At 44.9% G+C, this 19,390-nt stretch overlaps 1 protein-coding gene and 1 pseudogene across 3 annotated transcripts in view; one reads left to right on the top strand and one right to left on the bottom strand.

Moving 5' to 3' along the window:
• Nucleotides 1-1,586: 1,586 nt before the first annotated feature.
• vrk1 (VRK serine/threonine kinase 1) overlaps nucleotides 1,587-19,390 on the bottom strand; it is a 38,271-nt gene continuing 20,467 nt past the window's right edge. Inside the window, exons 8-13 of one of the 2 annotated variants that reach the window (XM_083632816.1) lie at nucleotides 17,022-17,154; nucleotides 16,534-16,654; nucleotides 15,130-15,188; nucleotides 11,194-11,369; nucleotides 3,524-3,623; nucleotides 1,587-2,670 (exon numbers count right to left, since the gene is read on the bottom strand). In XM_083632816.1, coding sequence (XP_083488942.1) covers nucleotides 2,504-2,670; nucleotides 3,524-3,623; nucleotides 11,194-11,369; nucleotides 15,130-15,188; nucleotides 16,534-16,654; nucleotides 17,022-17,154 — 756 coding nt within the window. In that variant the 3' untranslated portion in view covers nucleotides 1,587-2,503. The remainder of the gene's footprint in view (nucleotides 2,671-3,523; nucleotides 3,624-11,193; nucleotides 11,370-15,129; nucleotides 15,189-16,533; nucleotides 16,655-17,021; nucleotides 17,155-19,390) is intronic. The other variant, XM_083632817.1, reaches the window with a different exon arrangement.
• Nucleotides 7,413-8,027, top strand: LOC310772876 (protein THEM6 pseudogene; annotated as a pseudogene). Its single transcript has one exon. The product of its transcript is annotated as a protein THEM6 pseudogene (transcript).

Genomic DNA, 19,390 nt, shown 5'->3' with positions numbered 1-19,390 from the left:
GGAGTTTGCAGCTGAGGGGGGGGGGGGGGGGGGGGGGGTGGGGCACGCAGGGCACCACACAACTACACCACGTCACTACATCAGAAAATATTAGCTTCAGACTCAGTGAATGTGCTTGAAATGCTTAATTTCACAAAAGGCGGAATATCTCAGCTTCTAATTTGAAACGCCTGTTTTTGCTCAAAACAACCTATCTTCTCCGGCTCATAACTAAAGAACGGAAAATGGTATCAATAAACTTTTTTTTGCTGATGATACAATAGAGTCTCCTCGTTCTTTGTGCGTGTTCGGTGTTTACATAGTAATATCACACAATATTCTGTGGGCCTCGAGAAATCACTGAAAACGCTCTGAAACTCTGGCACTGGGAGCGCCCGTTCTCCAAAAGTGGCTGGCACTCAATGAGTTAATCAGTTCATCCAATAGGACAGGAAATAAAGAAGCTGTACTAATTTCAGGAAGTAAAGAAGTTGTGCATGTAGCCTATTAAAATACAAAACATTTTTAAAGTAACACAACTGTAGTACTTTTAAATAGGCTACTTTTTTACTCTTACTTGATTAATTTCATGGACTAGTACTTTTAATTGTATTTGAGTTAATTTTCACTAAAGTAGCAATACTTGAGAAAGATTTGTCAGTAGCCTACTCTTTCCAGATTCATTTTAGGTTCTTCTGTCCTCTGTATGATGAATTTAGACATGTACTTTTTGAGAAAATTAGCTTGTTATACAATTTCTTTTATTTGGATGATTACAAACTTGAATTATGTTTTAGAAAAGGAGCATTCCATACAGCCAATTTTATTTCTAAAGCCTGGGAAAAGAGAAAAAATATGCTGTATATTTGAGTTCTGTAATGTGTATATGTACGTGCATATGTATATGTACAAAATCCCCCCACTACTTCAGCCTCACCTGGCACCCTGATTGAGCTGCACCTGGGCTCAATAAAGGGTGGTTCATTGGGTGAAGCTCAGTTTGCCATGTATGCTGCTGAGAGGAGGCTGCTCTGTTCTGTTCTTCCCAATTGATTGTCCATGTGCAGATGCATCGTTTAAAGTGTTAGTTTGTTACAGTTAGTTATTTCCTTTGTATATTTATTTGATTCGAAATAGATTTATTATATTACTTTACAGTTGCATTTGTTTTCCCTTGTTTGATCAAATCCTTTGTTAATACCTTGTTTGTCTTTTAGGCCAAATCATCTGTCCACATGATTTTCCATCATCAATCAAGGGATTTGGTTTGTAAATAAAAACCCTGGCATTAGTTCCTCTGAGTCCTCCTCATTCCACCTGGATGTCCCACTTGCTGGCTACACCTGTAACCTCCACCTTTACAGTTTATATGTATATAGATGCATACATATGTTTCTGTTGATTTGTTTACACACCATGCAAGACTTTTGTTTTTAGTGTCTTATAAGCCTGTGCGGGCTGGGCCACAACACTTAAATTAATGTATATCCACCTCTGATAATTATGCCATAGATGTCAATACCATTTGGCCAAATAGACAATTCCTTCAAGAATGAAATTGTCTGCACACACATTCAAAAATGAATAAACTTTATTGGCATTGGAATTGGAATAAACTTACATTTGACAGTTTTCTCCCAAGATCATCCGTAAACTCTTGCAGTTCTGTTATTCAATTTGGGATCAAATACAATACGTACAGTCCTGCTGTGGTTTGTCCCAACATTATGTATAGCTTTTTCCTTTCCATTCCTTATTCACTTTTTCTACATCATCAATAATATGTTTCTTGTAACATTATGACATGTGCATGTTTTCTAACACAAGAAAAAACAAAAATATTTTATCCTCGTTTTGAATTCCCATTCAAACATTCAACATTCAGGGAAAGAACAGTCAGTCTATAATCATATTTTAAATTGAGTGCAATGCTCTCAGCATATGAAGTCTGTTAGAATGCTGAGTATAATTTTAGTGAGTATTGTGAATATGCTTTCTAGTCATATTTTACCCTCCTTTATTCAAGGGTAGGGTCCTCTGGACCTGACTGGGTGGCCACTCAGTGGCCTCAGCTTTCTCCTGGCCATCCCCATCCTGATTCTCTTTTCCTTTTGTATCACCTTCATCTGGCCATCTCTGGCACTGTGCCTGGTTCGGTTGAGATGTGTGGGCTTTGCCGTTGACTAGACATATGATGAGTGTCCATCTTGTTTTTTGCTGGTGAGCTTATTTCAGTCTGAACTTAGTGATCTCACTACCCTAGACCTATTTGCCTGTAGAGCCGATGCTGATTGAAAATGGGATCGAATTGATGATGCATCCACATGTTACATTTAATTACCTCTTTATTACTATGGATTTAGCCTCAACAAAACCAACAAAACCTTCAAATCTGAGCAGTGCACAACACATACAAAACACTGTATCCATACTGTACAAAACCTTTAGGAACGGGTTATTAAAATGCAGACAGAGTAGAGGGGGGGAGCATGCAGCAGGAGGGAGTGAAAAGGGAGAGAGATAGTCAGGCTTTGGTCTTCCTGGGTCTGCCTCTGGGCTTCTGGAGGGCCAGGCCCGGAGAGGTCTGGGTACCCATCTCCACCAGCAAGGACTTTGGGTCGGCATGTTTTCCAGGGGTGGTGGCCTTCCTTGGTCTAGCAGTCTTCTTAGGACTCTTTACTCCGTTCACCTCTGTAGGGAGAACAGAAAACAAAGTCTGAATTTTAATTTTAATAATACATATTCACCATTATTATTCAACTAGTTGCTTATAGCATGCATATTAGTAGCATAATTTGTTAGTCATAACGTACTTATTAATGCCGTCTTCTTCATGACCATATTCTACCACTAGTTGGCCATTAACTAAGAGTTTTCCCTCAATAACAGAGTCAATATAGGTTGAACCCTGAACAAATTGCAAAGGTTGTTCAATGGTTTCTGGTACCATTGGGCATGCTAAATAACACAGAAAAATATAGGAAAATCTGACTTCCGGAAAGGGGTCATTTTCAAGATGGCGACCAAGATGGCTGCCGGGAGCTTAAAATGGATATATATATATATATAATATCAGAATCAGAATTATTTTATTCGCCAAGTTATGTTACGTATACAAATTTAAGTTAGATTGGCTTTATTTATTGTTCAATTCCATTCTACAACAGTATATTTTCACATACAAGGAAAATGTCTTTGTGTTACTGGTGCTCAAGTAACGTGATGAATTAGAACAGAGAGAGAGAGAGACTCAAGTGGGGGAGCTTTTGTTTGTGGGCTCCTGTGTGAAAGATGGTTTTGGTGTCTAGGTTTTAGGGCTAAACGAATACAATTGAATCAGTGAAATTACCATTAGTTCCAAATCCAAGATGGCACCCCAAGAGGGCCGCCAATTTCGGTGATTCTAAAGTTAGTACAAAATGTATTTGTGTTTGGTATCAATCAATCAATTGTAATGTATATTTATATAGCGCCAAATCAGAACAAGAGTAATCTCAAGGCGTATCTTCTATTTTTAGAACACAATGAGGACTGGAAACTTCACCTTTCTTCTTTGGGGCCGTCTTGACTTTTTTCTTGGTGCTTTCACCAGTTTCCTCGGCCCCCTCCTCTTTATCAGACATTTTCTTTCTCTTAGGCGTCTTCTGAAAGAGGAAAAAGAAATGCATTCAAATTATGATATCACTGATGACATCTTCAGTGTGTGTGTGCCCCCTATGACATCACTGACTTGATCTTGTCACAATGCCTCCTTGTGTGTGCGTGACATGATCAGTCTTGTCACAATGCCTCCTTGTGTGTGTGTGTATGCCTTTATGACATCACTTTTGACATCATCACTGATGACATCACATCATTAGCTAATTAGCCTAATTAAAAAATCCGGCTCGGTCAGGTCACCCGCACGGGTGCCCTTTACACACCCTGAAGGGTTCAGCCCGATCGCACGTAAAACGGCATAGCTGTGGCCGAACACAGAATTTGAAACAGAGCCCACATACTCAATTTTATATATAGATTACATGAATGTAAAGGAATGTTATTGACTTGAAAATCCATACAGTAAGTTAGGCCTCCAGCTGTTTCTAACACAGCGGTCTCACGTAGACAGACACCACCATCTCTCCACAGACAGAGATGCCGCGATCTCTCTCTATCGGCTAAACGGCCCGACTTGGCAACTTTCAGACTGAAGAAAATGCCACTAGTTTGTGGATATTAGTGGGATATTTGGCCATCTAAAAGGGGCTTAAGAGGAGTGCACTGTATTTGTTCATAATGAAGATTTCTTTGTTTCCCTGTCACAAAAGGGGTAATAAAAAAATATCTGTACTGGTTGTTGGCCAAATTGTTATTTTAAACATCGGTATCGGCCCAGAATTTTGCAATCGGTGCATCCCCATTGGATATCATCAGTCTGTGTTCAGTGCATTCCACGATGAGTTAGTGTAAGTGTTGTAATTTACTTTTATTGTTGCATCTACTTTACCTCAAATTGCTTCGAGTACTTCTACTTCAGTTAGTTATTTCCTACATTTCCCAGAATGCCTTTCAACAACCCCAGCGAACGGGTCTAAACTTTTGAACCAATGTGAAAGTGAGTTCAGCTGTGGGTTATGTGTGTTGATATTATACTCTTCTATGGCTGCATTGCATTCTGGTCTATTGAGGCTACTGGCTGTGGATAAATTGGTCTCTCTGCCTCTTCTACAATGGTTTTCTCCCTGTACTGTATTCTCCCTGTTATCAAACTTTATTGTAGGTGTTCTGGAAATATTTTGTCATGTGACAGGAAATGCAAGCTACAGTACATTGGGAATAGATGTTTTCCAAGTGTTTTAGGGTGGATTTTCCCCAAAAGAAAGACAATGACAAGACGTGGACCATCGTTTGAGGTTAACATTAAAGTGAGACCTGGACTTGGTACTGAGGCGAGCCGACTTGTCGAAGCCTCCAGCACTTCTTACTGTGAAGTCTGAGCAAATGCAATTATCCCTCCGCTATCTGGCCAGCTAGACCTCGGAGACATTAATCAATTAAAACATGCCATTATATATGACGCTACAAACGGAGATGGCAGGTGCTTCCACTCCCCCTCCTTTCTGCGCGTAAAGCTCGTTTAGAAGGCAAGCTCAACAAAGATTTAGGTTTCACAAAAACGCAGCGGACACGCAGAGCCATTCGAGCGACCATTTCCATGAACTATGTTTTCCAGGACTTTATTAGGTCTGGAATAAAGACAGAAAAGTTGACCTCTTAAAGAGTCATGCACTTATCAAAGGCAATCAAGTCCTCCCTCCACTCCTCCGACTGTATAATGAACCTCCACTCTCAAACCTGAACTATCAGTCAACCCCTCCCACGCCCCCCTCTCCATTTTTGCCTCCATTTTGACAATTGCTAGCTCATGATCACCATGCGGCACCCGCTGAGGTGAACAGACTGGCGGGATAATTACATACAATAACCGGTGCCGGGGACCGCTAACCCTTCGGCTGGCAACGCCATGTCCCCAGTGGCATCTTCCATATGCAGTGAGAGAGAGACATAGAAAGAACAAGAAACTGGAGTGAGTGCTAAAGGGGAAGAAATAAGGATAGGATAGATGGATTGATAAATAGAGGGGGAGAGCGATTAGCGATATTTAAGTTAATTTTACCTACTCTTATGTATATCTGACTACAATGTTATTTGATTGCAATGTTACACAGCTGTTTACACACTTCCTTAGTATATCTTTAATTGTAAGCACATTCTTAAAGTCGAACTGAACCTGTTCGTCACGTGCATAATGAGTCCGTTTCAGACTGAAAACATAGTTTGTCTAAGATGACAGGTTGAGAGGCGGGTCATAGTATCATGTCGATGATTTTATTTGACAATTCTGGGGACTGGATTGGGCTTTGGCCAATCCTGGCGTGTTCCGCCTCCAAATCGAGTGGGATTCAGTGTGTTGTGGCGCTCCTCTCGGGAAGAGCCTTTTGACGGGAGGAATGGAGCTCAGCGAGCCGCAGGCAGCCAGCTGCCTTCGTGTTGCCGAGCGGAGAGTGCAGCACGTCGGCCTGGAATCTCCGAAGTGCGACCCCTGACAACCAAGCTCTCGGATGCGTGCGCCATTATCGCTGCTGTTAATACGATATCCCTGGAATGCGCGTTTTAACGAGCCAGTTACATTTCTTTGCATTCTTAGAGATTATAGTTTTTGTTTTTTGTTCATGTTTCTAACAATTGGCCAAGTTAGTAGTTAGTTTATGGGATAGGAATTCTGCCAGATGACAGGCACTAGGCGCCATTTTCTACTTCATTTGGAAGAGAAAATTATTCAGAAATGAAGATTTGATTGACAGCTGCATGTCGTGATATGATTGGTTGAAATGGGGTAAAATTTGATAGTACTAGGTGACGTCAGCAAACTGTACATTACTGTTATCAATGAAATATTGAAAAATGAACATTTGATGTGAAAAAGTGTGAAAAACTAAAGAAATTAGATTGTTGTGATTTTGTTTGCATACATTATTAAATAGGTGCACTGCATACCCAGGTATTTGAACTAAAAGAAAATAAAGTCTTTTCTTTTGGGTTTGGCTAGTGGAAATTCGAATTGGCTGATAACTTTAAAATCTAGCAGCCATTGGCAGGTGGTCAAAAAAGTTAATTTCAAGCCCTGCAGGGAGAGCAGGCCAGGTGGTGACATAGGAGTGAGTGAGAAAAGGATAAAATATTGGTGGTTAAGACTGAATAATGAAATCACAACTGTTAATTTAAAATGAGTTATTCCTCTAAATCTGGCTTCAAATGTCCCACATTTTTCACCGGCGACCAAAGGTTGCCGGCCAAAGGGCGCCAGCTCTCAGCAAAATGTGGCCCTTGGTGAAAAGTAATTGGGGACCCCTGGTTTATAAAGAGAGAAGAGAAACTGGGGAGAGAGAAGATAAATTATGCAACGTAGGTCCCAAACCCAGGACATTGTGGTAGGGCCATCTGAACGGAACCAGCCCCTGATGAAGACCTAGCAGGTCGATACGCGTTGGTCTGTCTATTTGCCTTATGCTCGATTAAATCCATATTTCTACTTGAAGACGGAGTGCCTTAGTTTTATTCCATGGTAGTCTGCATCAAAACCTGGGGACTGACATCAAGCAAGACCTCCTGGATTCTGTTTGTCTAATACTATGTAAAGCTTTCATATATCACAGATGATATTTTTTCCTAGAACACAAACACTGATGTCATAAATCACCGATGCCATTGGTGATGTCATCAGTGATATCATCGCTGATGATGTCATCAGTGATGATGTCATCAGTGATGTCACTCTCGAGCAATTGTGATGTCATTGGTGATGATGCCATCAGTGATGTCACTCGAGCACTCTAATTCTTCAAGTTCAAGCATTGCAGCCAAATGTATCAGTCTGTTGTGGAAGCAGGATGTTGCTGCTGCTGGTGCTGGTGCTGGGTGCCCTCTTCCTGCTATTCTGCAGCCTGGATGTCTGGTACTTCCTCCGTGGAGCGCAGGTGTTTCTCCAGGCCTCGTTTCAACCCAAAACGGACCTTCTAGCTGAGCAAAGTGTTGGTGGCACGGTTCTCCCTCATGACTTGGACTACAAGGGTCACATGAACAACTCCCGCTACCTGAGGGAATGTGACTTTGCCCGCTTTCACCATTACATGCAAAGCGGGCTGCTCATGGCCTCGCACAAACTGGGAGCCAAAATGGTGATCGGGGCCTCCACCATCCGCTACCGGCGCTCTTTGGTCTTCGGTGAGGCTTTTGAGATTAGGACCAAAGTGGTGGCCTGGGATGAGAAGGCTTTTTATGTGCAGCAGCACTTCATGTCCAAGAAGGATGGCTTCACCTCGGCCGTCATGTTCTGCAGGCAGAACGTGGTGCACAGCAGCCCAGACAAGATGATAGAGTTCATCTGCAAAAGGAAGATCGACAGTCCAGTGTTTCCTGAGGACCTGAAGCACTGGATCAGCTTCATTACAGCCAGCAGTCAGGCGCTGAGAGCAGAGAGTGGACTGGAAGACAAGAACAAGTGACGCCAGAGCACGATGTCATCATGAGCTGTATCTGCACGCACATGGGCGCACACACACACACGCGCACTCAGCCTACATATCATCTAGTCAAGTCAAGTTTATTTGTATAGCCCTAATTCACAAGTATGTCCCATAGGGCAGAGGGAATATGAAATGTGGGGGAGGAGAGGACAAGGAAGGGGAGGTGGGGAAGGAGCAGGGGAAGTGGGAAAGAGAAAGAGAATGGGTGCCATGCTTTAGAATAGTGTGGGGAGAGAGTTCAGGAAGGGGAGGAGGTGGGGAGACTCTGCAGATCTGCACAGACTAGTGTGTGAGTACTGGAGACCGGATTTAGTCTCAAGTCCACGCATTTTGATGGTCTTGGTCTCGTCTGGGACTCGCCCTCCCTCAGTCTTGACTCGGTCTGGGACTCGCCCTCCCTGAGTCTTGACTCGGTCTGGGACTCGCCCTCCCTGAGTCTTGACTCGGTCTGGGACTCGCCCTCCCTCAGTCTTGACTCGGTCTGGGACTCGCCCTCCCTCAGTCTTGACTCGGTCTGGGACTCGCCCTCCCTCAGTCTTGACTCGGTCTCGGACAAGCCGGACTCTGGGTTTGATTTCAAGACCAGTCAAGACCACACTAACCCAAAAGTCAAATGTGCACATGATCATGTTTGTGCATAGTAACCCCCCAAAAGCCCATTCTGAGCCAGGAAAACCCTGTTTTCCATTGTGTGAAATGATTTTCTATTGCAGACAGGTTTACATTTCAAATAAATGTTTGTTTCAACATAATGTTTCTGTTCATTAACAGCCTACACCCACATACAGATCATATCATCGCTGATGGGGCGAAAACTCGAATCTCCAAAACAGCAACTTTTCAGGAAAAGAAAAAAAAAAAAAAAGTGTGCTCTTAAAACCACGTCGTCAAAGTTGGCACATGTCTTCCAGTAAATAGAATCTTGGATAAGAGCTGGTATGGTGCAGGGAAGCTAGTCCACTCAGCTCATAGAGCTGGTATGGTGCAGGGAAGCTAGTCCGCTCAGCTCATAGAGCGGTATGGTGCAGGGAAGCTAGTCTGCTCAGCTCATAGAGCTGTATGGTGCAGGGAAGCTAGTCTGCTCAGCTCATAGAGCGGTATGGTGCAGGGAAGCTAGTCCGCTCAGCTCATAGAGCGGTATGGTGCAGGGAAGCTAGTCCGCTCAGCTCATAGAGCGGTATGGTGCAGTGAAGCTAGTCTGCTCAGCTCATAGAGCGGTATGGTGCAGGGAAGCTAGTCCGCTCAGCTCATAGAGCGGTATGGTGCAGGGAAGCTAGTCTGCTCAGCTCATAGAGCTGTACGGTGCAGGGAAGCTAGTCCGCTCGGCTTATAGAGCTGGTATGGTGCAGGGAAGCTAGTCCGCTCAGCTCATAGAGCGGTATGGTGCAGGGAAGCTAGTCCGCTCAGCTCATAGAGCTGGTATGGTGCAGGGAAGCTAGTCTGCTCAGCTCATAGAGCTGGTATGGTGCAGGGAAGCAAGTCCGCTCAGCTCATAGAGCGGTATGGTGCAGGGAAGCTAGTCCACTCAGCTCATAGAGCGGTATGGTGCAGGGAAGCAAGTCCACTCAGCTCATAGAGCGGTATGGTGCAGGGAAGCTAGTCCACTCAGCTCATAGAGCGGTATGGTGCAGGGAAGCTAGTCCACTCAGCTCATAGAGCGGTATGGTGAGGGAAGCTAGTCCGCTCAGCTCATAGAGCTGGTATGGTGCAGGGAAGCTAGTCCGCTCAGCTCATAGAGCGGTATGGTGCAGGGAAGCTAGTCCACTCAGCTCATAGAGCGGTATGGTGCAGGAAAGCTAGTCCGCTCAGCTCATAGAGCGGTATGGCGCAGGGAAGCTAGTCCACTCAGCTCATAGAGCGGTATGGTGCAGGGAAGCTAGTCCGCTCAGCTCATAGAGCGGTATGGTGCAGGGAAGCTAGTCCGCTCAGCTCATAGAGCTGGTATGGTGCAGGGAAGCTAGTCCGCTCAGCTCATAGAGCTGTATCGTGCAGGGAAGCTAGTCCACTCAGCTCATAGAGCGGTATGGTGCAGGGAAGCTAGTCCGCTCAGCTCATAGAGCGGTATGGTGCAGGGAAGCTAGTCCACTCAGCTCATAGAGCGGTATGGTGCAGGGAAGCTAGTCCGCTCAGCTCATAGAGCGGTATGGTTCAGGGAAGCTAGTCCGCTCAGCTCATAGAGCTGGTATGGTGCAGGGAAGCTAGTCCACTCAGCTCATAGAGCAGTATGGTGCAGGGAAGCTAGTCCGCTCAGCTCATAGAGCTGGTATGGCGCAGGGAAGCTAGTCCACTCAGCTCATAGAGCGGTATGGTGCAGGGAAGCTAGTCCGCTCAGCTCATAGAGCTGGTATGGTGCAGGGAAGCTAGTCCGCTCAGCTCATAGAGCGGTATGGTGCAGGGAAGCTAGTCCGCTCAGCTCATAGAGCGGTATGGTGCAGGGAAGCTAGTCCGCTCAGCTCATAGAGCTGTATGGTGCAGGGAAGCTAGTCCGCTCAGCTTATAGAGCTGGTATGGTGCAGGGAAGCTAGTCCGCTCCGCTTATAGAGCTGGTATGGTGCAGGGAAGCTAGTCCGCTCAGCTTATAGAGCTGGTATGGTGCAGGGAAGCTAGTCCGCTCAGCTCATAGAGTGGTATGGTGCAGGGAAGCTAGTCCGCTCAGCTTATAGAGCTGGTATGGTGCAGGGAAGCTAGTCCGCTCAGCTCCTAGAAGCTGAGGTAACGAGTTGAACAACGTTAGCTGTGCTGTTTGATGAAACAGCTGTGCAGATTGGGTAGTGGATGAATTTACAACATGTGATTAGACTTGAGCCGGACTACGTGTGCGTTACACGGTTCTAATGCACACCTGCCAGCCAATCAGAGACAAGTATTCACCCAGACCATGGTATAAGTAGTCACAACACTACAGTAACACTACACATGCATGGCTAACAGGGCAACATTGAGGGCAGGTGTGTAGGGAAGCAGCACACAAGGAAATGACAATTTTCATCATCGAAATGCCACGGAGGCATTAGCTAATCACCACAGAGCTGCACGAATCAGAGCTGCATAGATAATATTGTATATAGCAATATTTGGGCTGGGACTATATCGCAATATATACATTTGGATGTCGCCCAAGCCTAGTGTGAGTGTGTGTGTTTACCTGGCGAGGGGCGGGTCCAGCTGCGCTGAGTGGAGTGGAGTTAAATTCCAGCTTGCCGTCATCTTTGGCCTGGATGGCCTTCAGTCCAGCCTGCAGGATGCTGCGCAGCTTCTCGTACTGTGGTTTGTCATGGTAGCCCACAGTTTTCACTTCCTCCATGAACCTCTGGAGCTCATCTAAAACACAACACAGTAGGATGTCACCCCTATCAAAGCCTATCTGGATCTCATCTGAAACACAACACAGTAGGATGTCACCCCTATCAAAGCCTATCATTATCTACTCACCCCAATGTCAGTGGAAATTACATTGAGGTTTTGTAAAGACCAAACAGTGACTTGGCTACTGCAGCATACATCGTTGCAGGTTACCATAAAACCCACAGGGCCTTCATTTTGGAAACTAGGGGGGAATGCCCCCCTTATGTTCTTCAGATAGGGGGCATTTATAGACTTTGGGGGTGAGGCACTTACACCGTGTTTAACACGTTCACTGCCAATGACGAGTTGATACGTCAAAAAAAATCCAACGGTTGACTGCCAATGACGAGTTGATACGTCAAAAAAAAAAAGTTTTTTCTTCTATATAAATATGGGAGCCACCGAACGTGTACAACCCATTCCACCGACCCACTAAGTGGCGACAGTGCTCTCCAGACTAGAAAAAGCCGAGCCAAAACTGCAGGGGAACGCGCGATGAAACCATTCTCATACTGTAAAATGGATTGGCGAAAACGCTTTCGTTTTCACGCTCGTTGCTGGCGGTGGGGGATTGCAAATTTGCATAATAGATTATGGGTGCAACACACTTTGAAACACGCAGCATAAATAAGACCAGAATCGCAAAAGCTTCATCAAAGCTCTCAACCGAAACCCCAAGAAACGAGCGAGCCCATCCAGACTTGCCCAGCGGCCGCCAGCAGACAGGAGCAGCAGCAGCAGCAGCAGAAACTCGCTTGTGACACGCCCGCTGCAGCCAAGAAGAACACACACGGAGGGAGGAGTTTGAAGGAGAGGGGGGTTTCCTGCTGTTATGGAGGAAATTACTGTTCAAAACTATTGTTTAGATGTCTGACGTCTTACTGATGCCAAAAATGAATGGTTAAAGTGACTGTTCTATCGAATTTCACAAAAAGCTATTTATCTCAGCTTAAATTTTCAGACGCTGAAACCATGCTGTATTCAAGTGCTAATGCCTACATAACTACTAACTCTACAAACTAACTCTTTTAGACAGAGAAAGCACACATTCTATTAGTTCTTTTGAGATATTTTGTGTTCACAAAATCTTAGCAGAAAAGAATCCTCGGGTCTTGAAAGATGAGCCAGAATCCTCAAAAAAACCCTTTGGCAGAAGCTACCTACAGTAAAAAAAAAACGGCTGGCAGTGAATGTGTTAACTATGCCTCTTACATTGTCCTATTCTTCCCCAGAGGTGGTGGCACCGTGGCAGTACACAAATTCCAAGTAAAAGTGCAAATACCACTGAGCATGGTGGCTCAGTGGTAGAGCTGTCGCCTCACAGCTAGAAGGTCCTGGGTTCGATTCCCACCTGGGACGCTGTGAGCGCTGAAGGAGTGCGTGCCCGTCCGTATGTCCTCGAGTGCCCACCGCCCGGGTGGGGTAGTCAAAAGGGCCTTTCTGTGTGGAGTTTGCATGTTCTCCCCATGCCCCCTGGGGGTTTCCTTCATATAGGAACCTCTCACCTAAGAAACATGCAATATCCTGGTTGCTAATGTGGTTCCTCCTCTGGTCGTTAAGGGCGCCTGTTCGGAGGGAGGGGAACTCGTTGGAATAGCGTGATCCTCCCACGTGCTATGTCCTACCGGTGAAGCTTCCCCTGTCAGGTGAAAAGAGGCGGCTGGCTAACTGCCCATGTCTCGGAGGAAGCATGGAGCCAGTTTCGGCTCTCCCCAGATCGGCAGAGGGTGGAGCAGCAACCAGGATAAATAAATTAAATTAGCACTAATGGGGGATAAAAAATCGGTGCCATGCTTTACCCACAGAACCACACAGGAGAGCCAGGAGAGGTGAAGGAAGATAAAGGAGAGTTCTCTCATTTGTTATTGTGCAGTAGTAGAAGTATTGGTAGTGTTAGTAGTACTAGTCAGTGTTAGTATTGATATGATTATTAGTAGTATAGTAGACTACCATATATAATGTAATGTATTATTTGTGTTGAAAAGGCTCAAAGACTGCAACAAGTTACGTGCCTCCTATGTCACGTGCGGTGATATCAGGAAAAGTAGACCTGCTTGCGGATAGTTTTGGAGAGTTGCGGGTTCAAGTCTGTTTTACGTCTAATCAAGACCGGGTGGTTAATAGTTGAAAATGACCGCAGTTTAGAGGGTGTGCGTCAAGTTATTGTGGGAATTGTTCACTCGATTTGGAGGTGGAACACGCCAGGATTGGCCAAAGTCCAATCCAGTCCCCAGAATTGTCAAATAAAATCATCGACATGATACTATGACCCGCCTCTCAACCTGTCATCTTAGACAAACTATGTTTTCAGTCTGAAACGGACTCTATGCACGTGACGAACAGGTTCAGCTCCACTTTAAGATTAAGATTAAACCGGATGGACAAACCCCATCTTTATTTTGTCACAAACATTTGGCAAAATTTGGCATGCACAAACGTGCACGGCAGCCAGTATACACACGTGCACGGCAGCCAGTATACACACATACACGGCAGCCAGTATACACATGTGCACGGCAGCCAGTATACACACGTGCACGGCAGCCAGTATACACACGTGCACGGCAGCCAGTATACACACGTGCACGGCAGCCAGTATACACACGTGCACGGCAGCCAGTATACACACGTGCACGTATACACACGTGCACGGCAGCCAGTATACACACGTGCACGGCAGCCAGTATACACACGTGCACGGCAGCCAGTATATACACGTGCACGGCAGCCAGTATACACACGTGCACGACAGCCAGTATATACACGTGCACGGCAGCCAGTACATACTTTGGAGGCGCCGTGAAATTTGTCCTCCGAGTTTGACCCATCCTGGCTCGTCCTCCTCCATGATTCAGGCCCGGGGACCAACTTCTTCTAACCGCCGCTGGTCAGACGACGATCTTCTGCATGTTTTTAGTGGGGGGTTATATATGGAGGAACCCCCCTGGGGGAGCACGGGGAGAACATGCAAACTCCACACAGAAAGGCCCTTTCGACGAGATAGCCCACCTGGGCAGTGGGCGCTGAGGACGTGGGGGGGGGGGGGGGGGGAAGGCACACCCTCAGCGCCCACAGCATCCCAGGCGGGAATCGAACCCAGGACCTCCTAGACAGCGCTACCACTGCGCCACCGTGCCCACATAGCTCATGTAAACCGAGTTATTTAATTTTCAGTCAGACTTCTGGCAGTTATTTTTGCTGACTTATTTTTCTCCAGGCTATTTAGTGTTTAAGTTTCATTCAGTTATTTTAAATGCAAGGCCGCATTGCTCCTAATCTTTGCTGTCAGCCTGCATGTCATATTCCCCAGATGAGCGCACCTGTGTCAAACGCTTGTTTCTGCTCCTGCACCTCCTGCTTCTTTCAGCACTTGTAGTTTAGTAATGGGTAATGTCCCCCAAGACAGACGGATAGATTAATTGCAGGTGCATTAAATTAATCTTGCAAACTGAGGGGAATTCCCCCTTTATGTTCTTCAGATAGGGGGGATTTATAGCCTTTGGGTGGGGGGATTATATACTCCCCCCCCCCCCCCCCACTTCTTTGTTTTTTTTGGGGGGGGGGGGTCACATGAGCTGCACAAGGACTCAACCCACTCCCTCCCACTCTGCTGACGAAAAATCAAGATGGTGACGGCCAACACTTCAACTCAAAATGGGAGTCCTAAATCAATGGGATAGCTCTGTCCATATGTTTTTAGGTCAGTGGTGTGTGTGTGTGTGTGTGTGTGTCTCACCTGGCTTGTCTTGAGAGGAGAAACACTTAGACATGAACTCAGAGATGTTCTCTTGACTCCTGGAATAGAGAAAACAAGCAACATGATTTTTCTTCCCACCAAAACAAAGTAAAATGTAAAGGTAAAATGCCAATAATGTTAATAATGTTACATAAATAAATAAATAGATAAATACATACGTAGGTCGTTTTGTAAAGTCAATCTAAGTCTAATGAATGAACATGACAACAGCATTATTAACAGTATAAGCGCTAATTTAGTTAAGATATTTCATCTTTGGAAAGCTGAATCAGAGCATGTTATTTACTTAGCTTACCTCACGGGCTCATGAGTCATGTTATGACAGCGATGGATCATGAATGACAGGCGGAAAAAAAGATGGTGCACTTTCATATGCGCTTAATGCAACAACACGTGGCAATGGGGTGTGTGTGTTATTGGCGGCCGCAGAGTCGCACAGATTTAATATCATCTTGTTCAGTGAATACAGCCTGCCCCAACTCCCCACAAAGTCTATCGGAAATAGGTCAGACAAAGGCCATTAGGCGGAGATTTCACCGGCTACCGGCGCTTGGGGAACTCGCTGAATTCCTAATTTAAGAGTTAATTTATCACTGTGACAATCCGCCGCGCATCTGACGTGCTTTAAAGTCCTGACACATCAAGAGTGATGCGAATATACGGCACGAAATTGCGATGCGAGTTTTGACCCACCTGTCAATCACAGCCACAGATGTGTACACGTCGGAAGCGAATTTCTGAAAAATCGACCGTGGTTCGAAAAAATAAACACCGCAATAACGCTCCGCGAAACTTCGCCGTTGGTATGCACGGTTGCATTGACTGATATAGGTTCGGAAAATATTATCGACGTGCGAATTAATCGCACGAAAAAAACGTGCTCGGTGTGTAAGGACCTTTACTCTCGTTGAATAAAGTTTTGAAAAGAGAAAACAATAAGGCCCCCGCAGCCATAGGCCACTATCAGAGCCAAGTTCGGCCAATAACGATAGTTTGTAAAACTTCCTATTGGCACAGATTATTCAGGCAAAACGATGAATCAATGGAACTTGTGCAGCGAATCAGTTAGAATGCAGGGAGGAAGAGAACAAAGACAAAGCCACAGAGAGAGAGTGCACCACTACAGGTCAACAGCTGAAGTGACTTTGCCGTGCTGTGTGTAATGGAGCAGACGAGGCAACGCTGTGCGTGGAGCAATGACCATATGAGGTCATCAGGCCTATCATTGTGCATTTTCTTTTCAAAATGTCCCACGATGACAAGTTATCAACAACACCAAAAATGTTGACCCTAAACCCTACATTAAAATGTAAAAAAAGAATAGTCATATTCATATATATTCATATAGCCATAGCAGCAGTAATCCAGGTGTGGAGCCCTTACCTGATCTTGGAGTCCCTGACGTAGACGGGGTCCTGCAACTTGTCTTCCCAGGGCAGACGCCCACACAGCCACTGAACCATGCAGTAGGACAAGATCTCCAGGTCTCCTCGCCTACCAGGAGCTGGGGCCAAACAACCACATCAGCAGCAGCAGCAGCAGTGATAGCATTACCGTCTTAAATGGCAGCAGCAGCATCTTGTGTACCAACATCAATAACACCATCATCATTTAACTTAAGATGGACATTTCTAGAGATCTATCAATGGAATACTATTATTTTGTGAGGACTACAATGCAAATGATCAGTGTTGCAAATGATTCTCTGGTTTGGTCAGAGGTTCCTACAGACACAATTGGCCGTGTCTGTGGGCGAGGATAATTCCGATATCCGATACTTTAGACTGGAGACTTCTTGCTTTTAGTTTTATGTCTTTCTAAGCATCTGTATAAACACAGTACAGTAATAGTAGGTCTTTGCTTCTACCTACCCACTCCTTTGTGGGCATCGACACTGGTGAACTCGATGGTGCCATCGTGGCACTTCTTGGGGTCCTCCTTGTACTCCTTCAGGGCACCATCGACTGAGTACCTATATGCCAGTCCATAATCTACTAAGTAAACCTACAGTTCACAAACAAACACAGACCAATTCAGGCATGTAGACACATGTTCACAACCGCACACCAGAACTCAGTTTTTTCGACTTTATTTGGTAAAAGGAACGACGTTTCAATCAGCCAGTGATTTTCATCAGGTTCCTTCAAATGCTCTACTTTTAACCCAGCACCCTTCGACGATTCGAAACTCTCTCCTTAAGACACATGTTCACAAAACAACAAGTGGATACTCGCAGAGGGTATCTACCAGTTGCAAGACATTTTTAAAGTGACTGAAATTGAATTTAAGACCAATTGGACTCCACATCTTATTGCCACTTATGTGAGCTTAACTCCAGTATTACCATTGTGTCTACAGCATACTCATATACTACAGCTGGTCACTGGCTAAGATAAACACAAACATAAGAAACATAAAAAAGCCAAGCCAACATAGCCAATAACACCAGGGGAAGGTATCAGACCAGCGCAGCCACAGAAAACCTTAGCTTAGCCCCTGCTGAAATCCCGAGGGGGGCCCATTTCTAAATTGTCCCTTATAAATAGCGCTTTAATAACACCACCAACGATACATTATTAATCTCCAAATTAAATATTTGCCCCTGCCCCCATCTTGTTTGCTAGAAAAAGCTCCTTGCTGCTGTCATTTAATCCTCTGTTGGCGCGCGCGCACACACACACACACACACACTCACACACTCCAGGCCTTAATTGAATCTAATGAAGCAGCACAAGCGCATTAAGATCAAAGAAATACATTCCGAGTTACAATGGTGGGGTCAAGAGCGCCTTGCTTTTCCAACACCAGGAAGTGCAGAGCTCGGGGTTGATTCTCTCACACTTGTGCCTTTTAGGTCATATTTTTTGGGGGAAAAAATTATCTCAAATAATTGGATTTGTGATGAGTAGGTCTGATAGTGGACTAGTTAAACCTTTGATAAAATACATTTTCCCACCTCAGGCATGAAATCCCAAAAATGAATAGGAATTTATGTGTTCTATTTAAAATGTTAGGGGTTGAATGTTGAATGCCAGAACTCCATAGTTAGTTAGCTAAGCCATTAGCACCACATGGCATTGAGGACATCATAAAATTGTAATATTTAGCAAAACTATTGTTTATTTTTTCCTAACAGAATCTTTACTATGATTTATTCATATAACAGAGTTGAACTGTTGAGCCTGACAATCTCAACAAGACAATAAAAACACATGCCTTTCTTTGCAGCATGTTGTTCAAAAGAGTTGTGTGTTATCACTTCCTCCAAGATCATGTTACAGGGGCTGATCCATTATTTTTATGGGGGGGGGGGGGGGGGATTATATGGCGTTACGGGGTTGAAACAACACTGGGGGTCGTGTGTAAAATAATATTGCAATTTCTTAGATAATTCCTGTATTTTTTCAGAAAGAAAATGTTTTTAGTTAAAGTAGACACACATGATTATTAGCAGTAAAATGTGGGTTTTAATTGTAATTTGTATTAATTTATATTTATATTAATTTTTTCTAATATTTTTTTTATCCCCCATTAGTGTTAATTTAATTTATTTATCCTGGTTGCTACTCCACCCTCTGCCGATCTGGGGAGAGCCGAAACTGGCTCCATGCTTCCTCCGAGACATGGGCAGTTAGCCAGCCGCTTCTTTTCACCTGACAGGGGAAGCTTCACCGGTAGGACATAGCACGTGGGAGGTTCACGCTATTCCAACCAGTTACCCTCCCTCCGAACAGGCGCCCTTAATGACCAGAGGAGGAACCACATTAGCAACCAGGATATTGCATGTTTTGGTGAAGGGGGTTCCTATATGAAGGAAACCCCCGGGAGGCACGGGGAGAACATGCAAACTCCACACAGAAAGGCCCTTTTGACGACTCCACCCGGGCGGTGGGCACTCGAGGACATGCGGACGTGCACCATTCCTTCAGCTTCACAGCGTCCCAGGTGGGAATCGAACCCAGGACCTTCGAGCTGTGAGGCGACAGCGCTTACCACTGCACCACCGTACCCCGTAAATATGAATATAAATATATTTATATTCATATTTATTTATATTCATTGTTCAATGAAAACGTAATGATGGTGATAACATATTTTCACTGTCTTTAGGACCCTGGAGCTCTTAAACCCATTGTAGTTGACATGTCAAACATAGCTGTACAAGCTAAATAGTCATGCCCATTTACCTTTGTCAAAAACTTCATCAACTTTGGAGCCATTTTACACCTGCTTCCCAGCA

Source organism: Poromitra crassiceps, assembly GCF_964638095.1.
Source record: "Poromitra crassiceps genome assembly, chromosome: 3".
In the NCBI taxonomy this organism is placed as follows: Eukaryota; Metazoa; Chordata; class Actinopteri; order Beryciformes; family Melamphaidae; genus Poromitra; species Poromitra crassiceps.
Note: the sequence above shows the minus strand (reverse complement) of the source record. Positions and strands in the feature narration are given on the sequence as shown.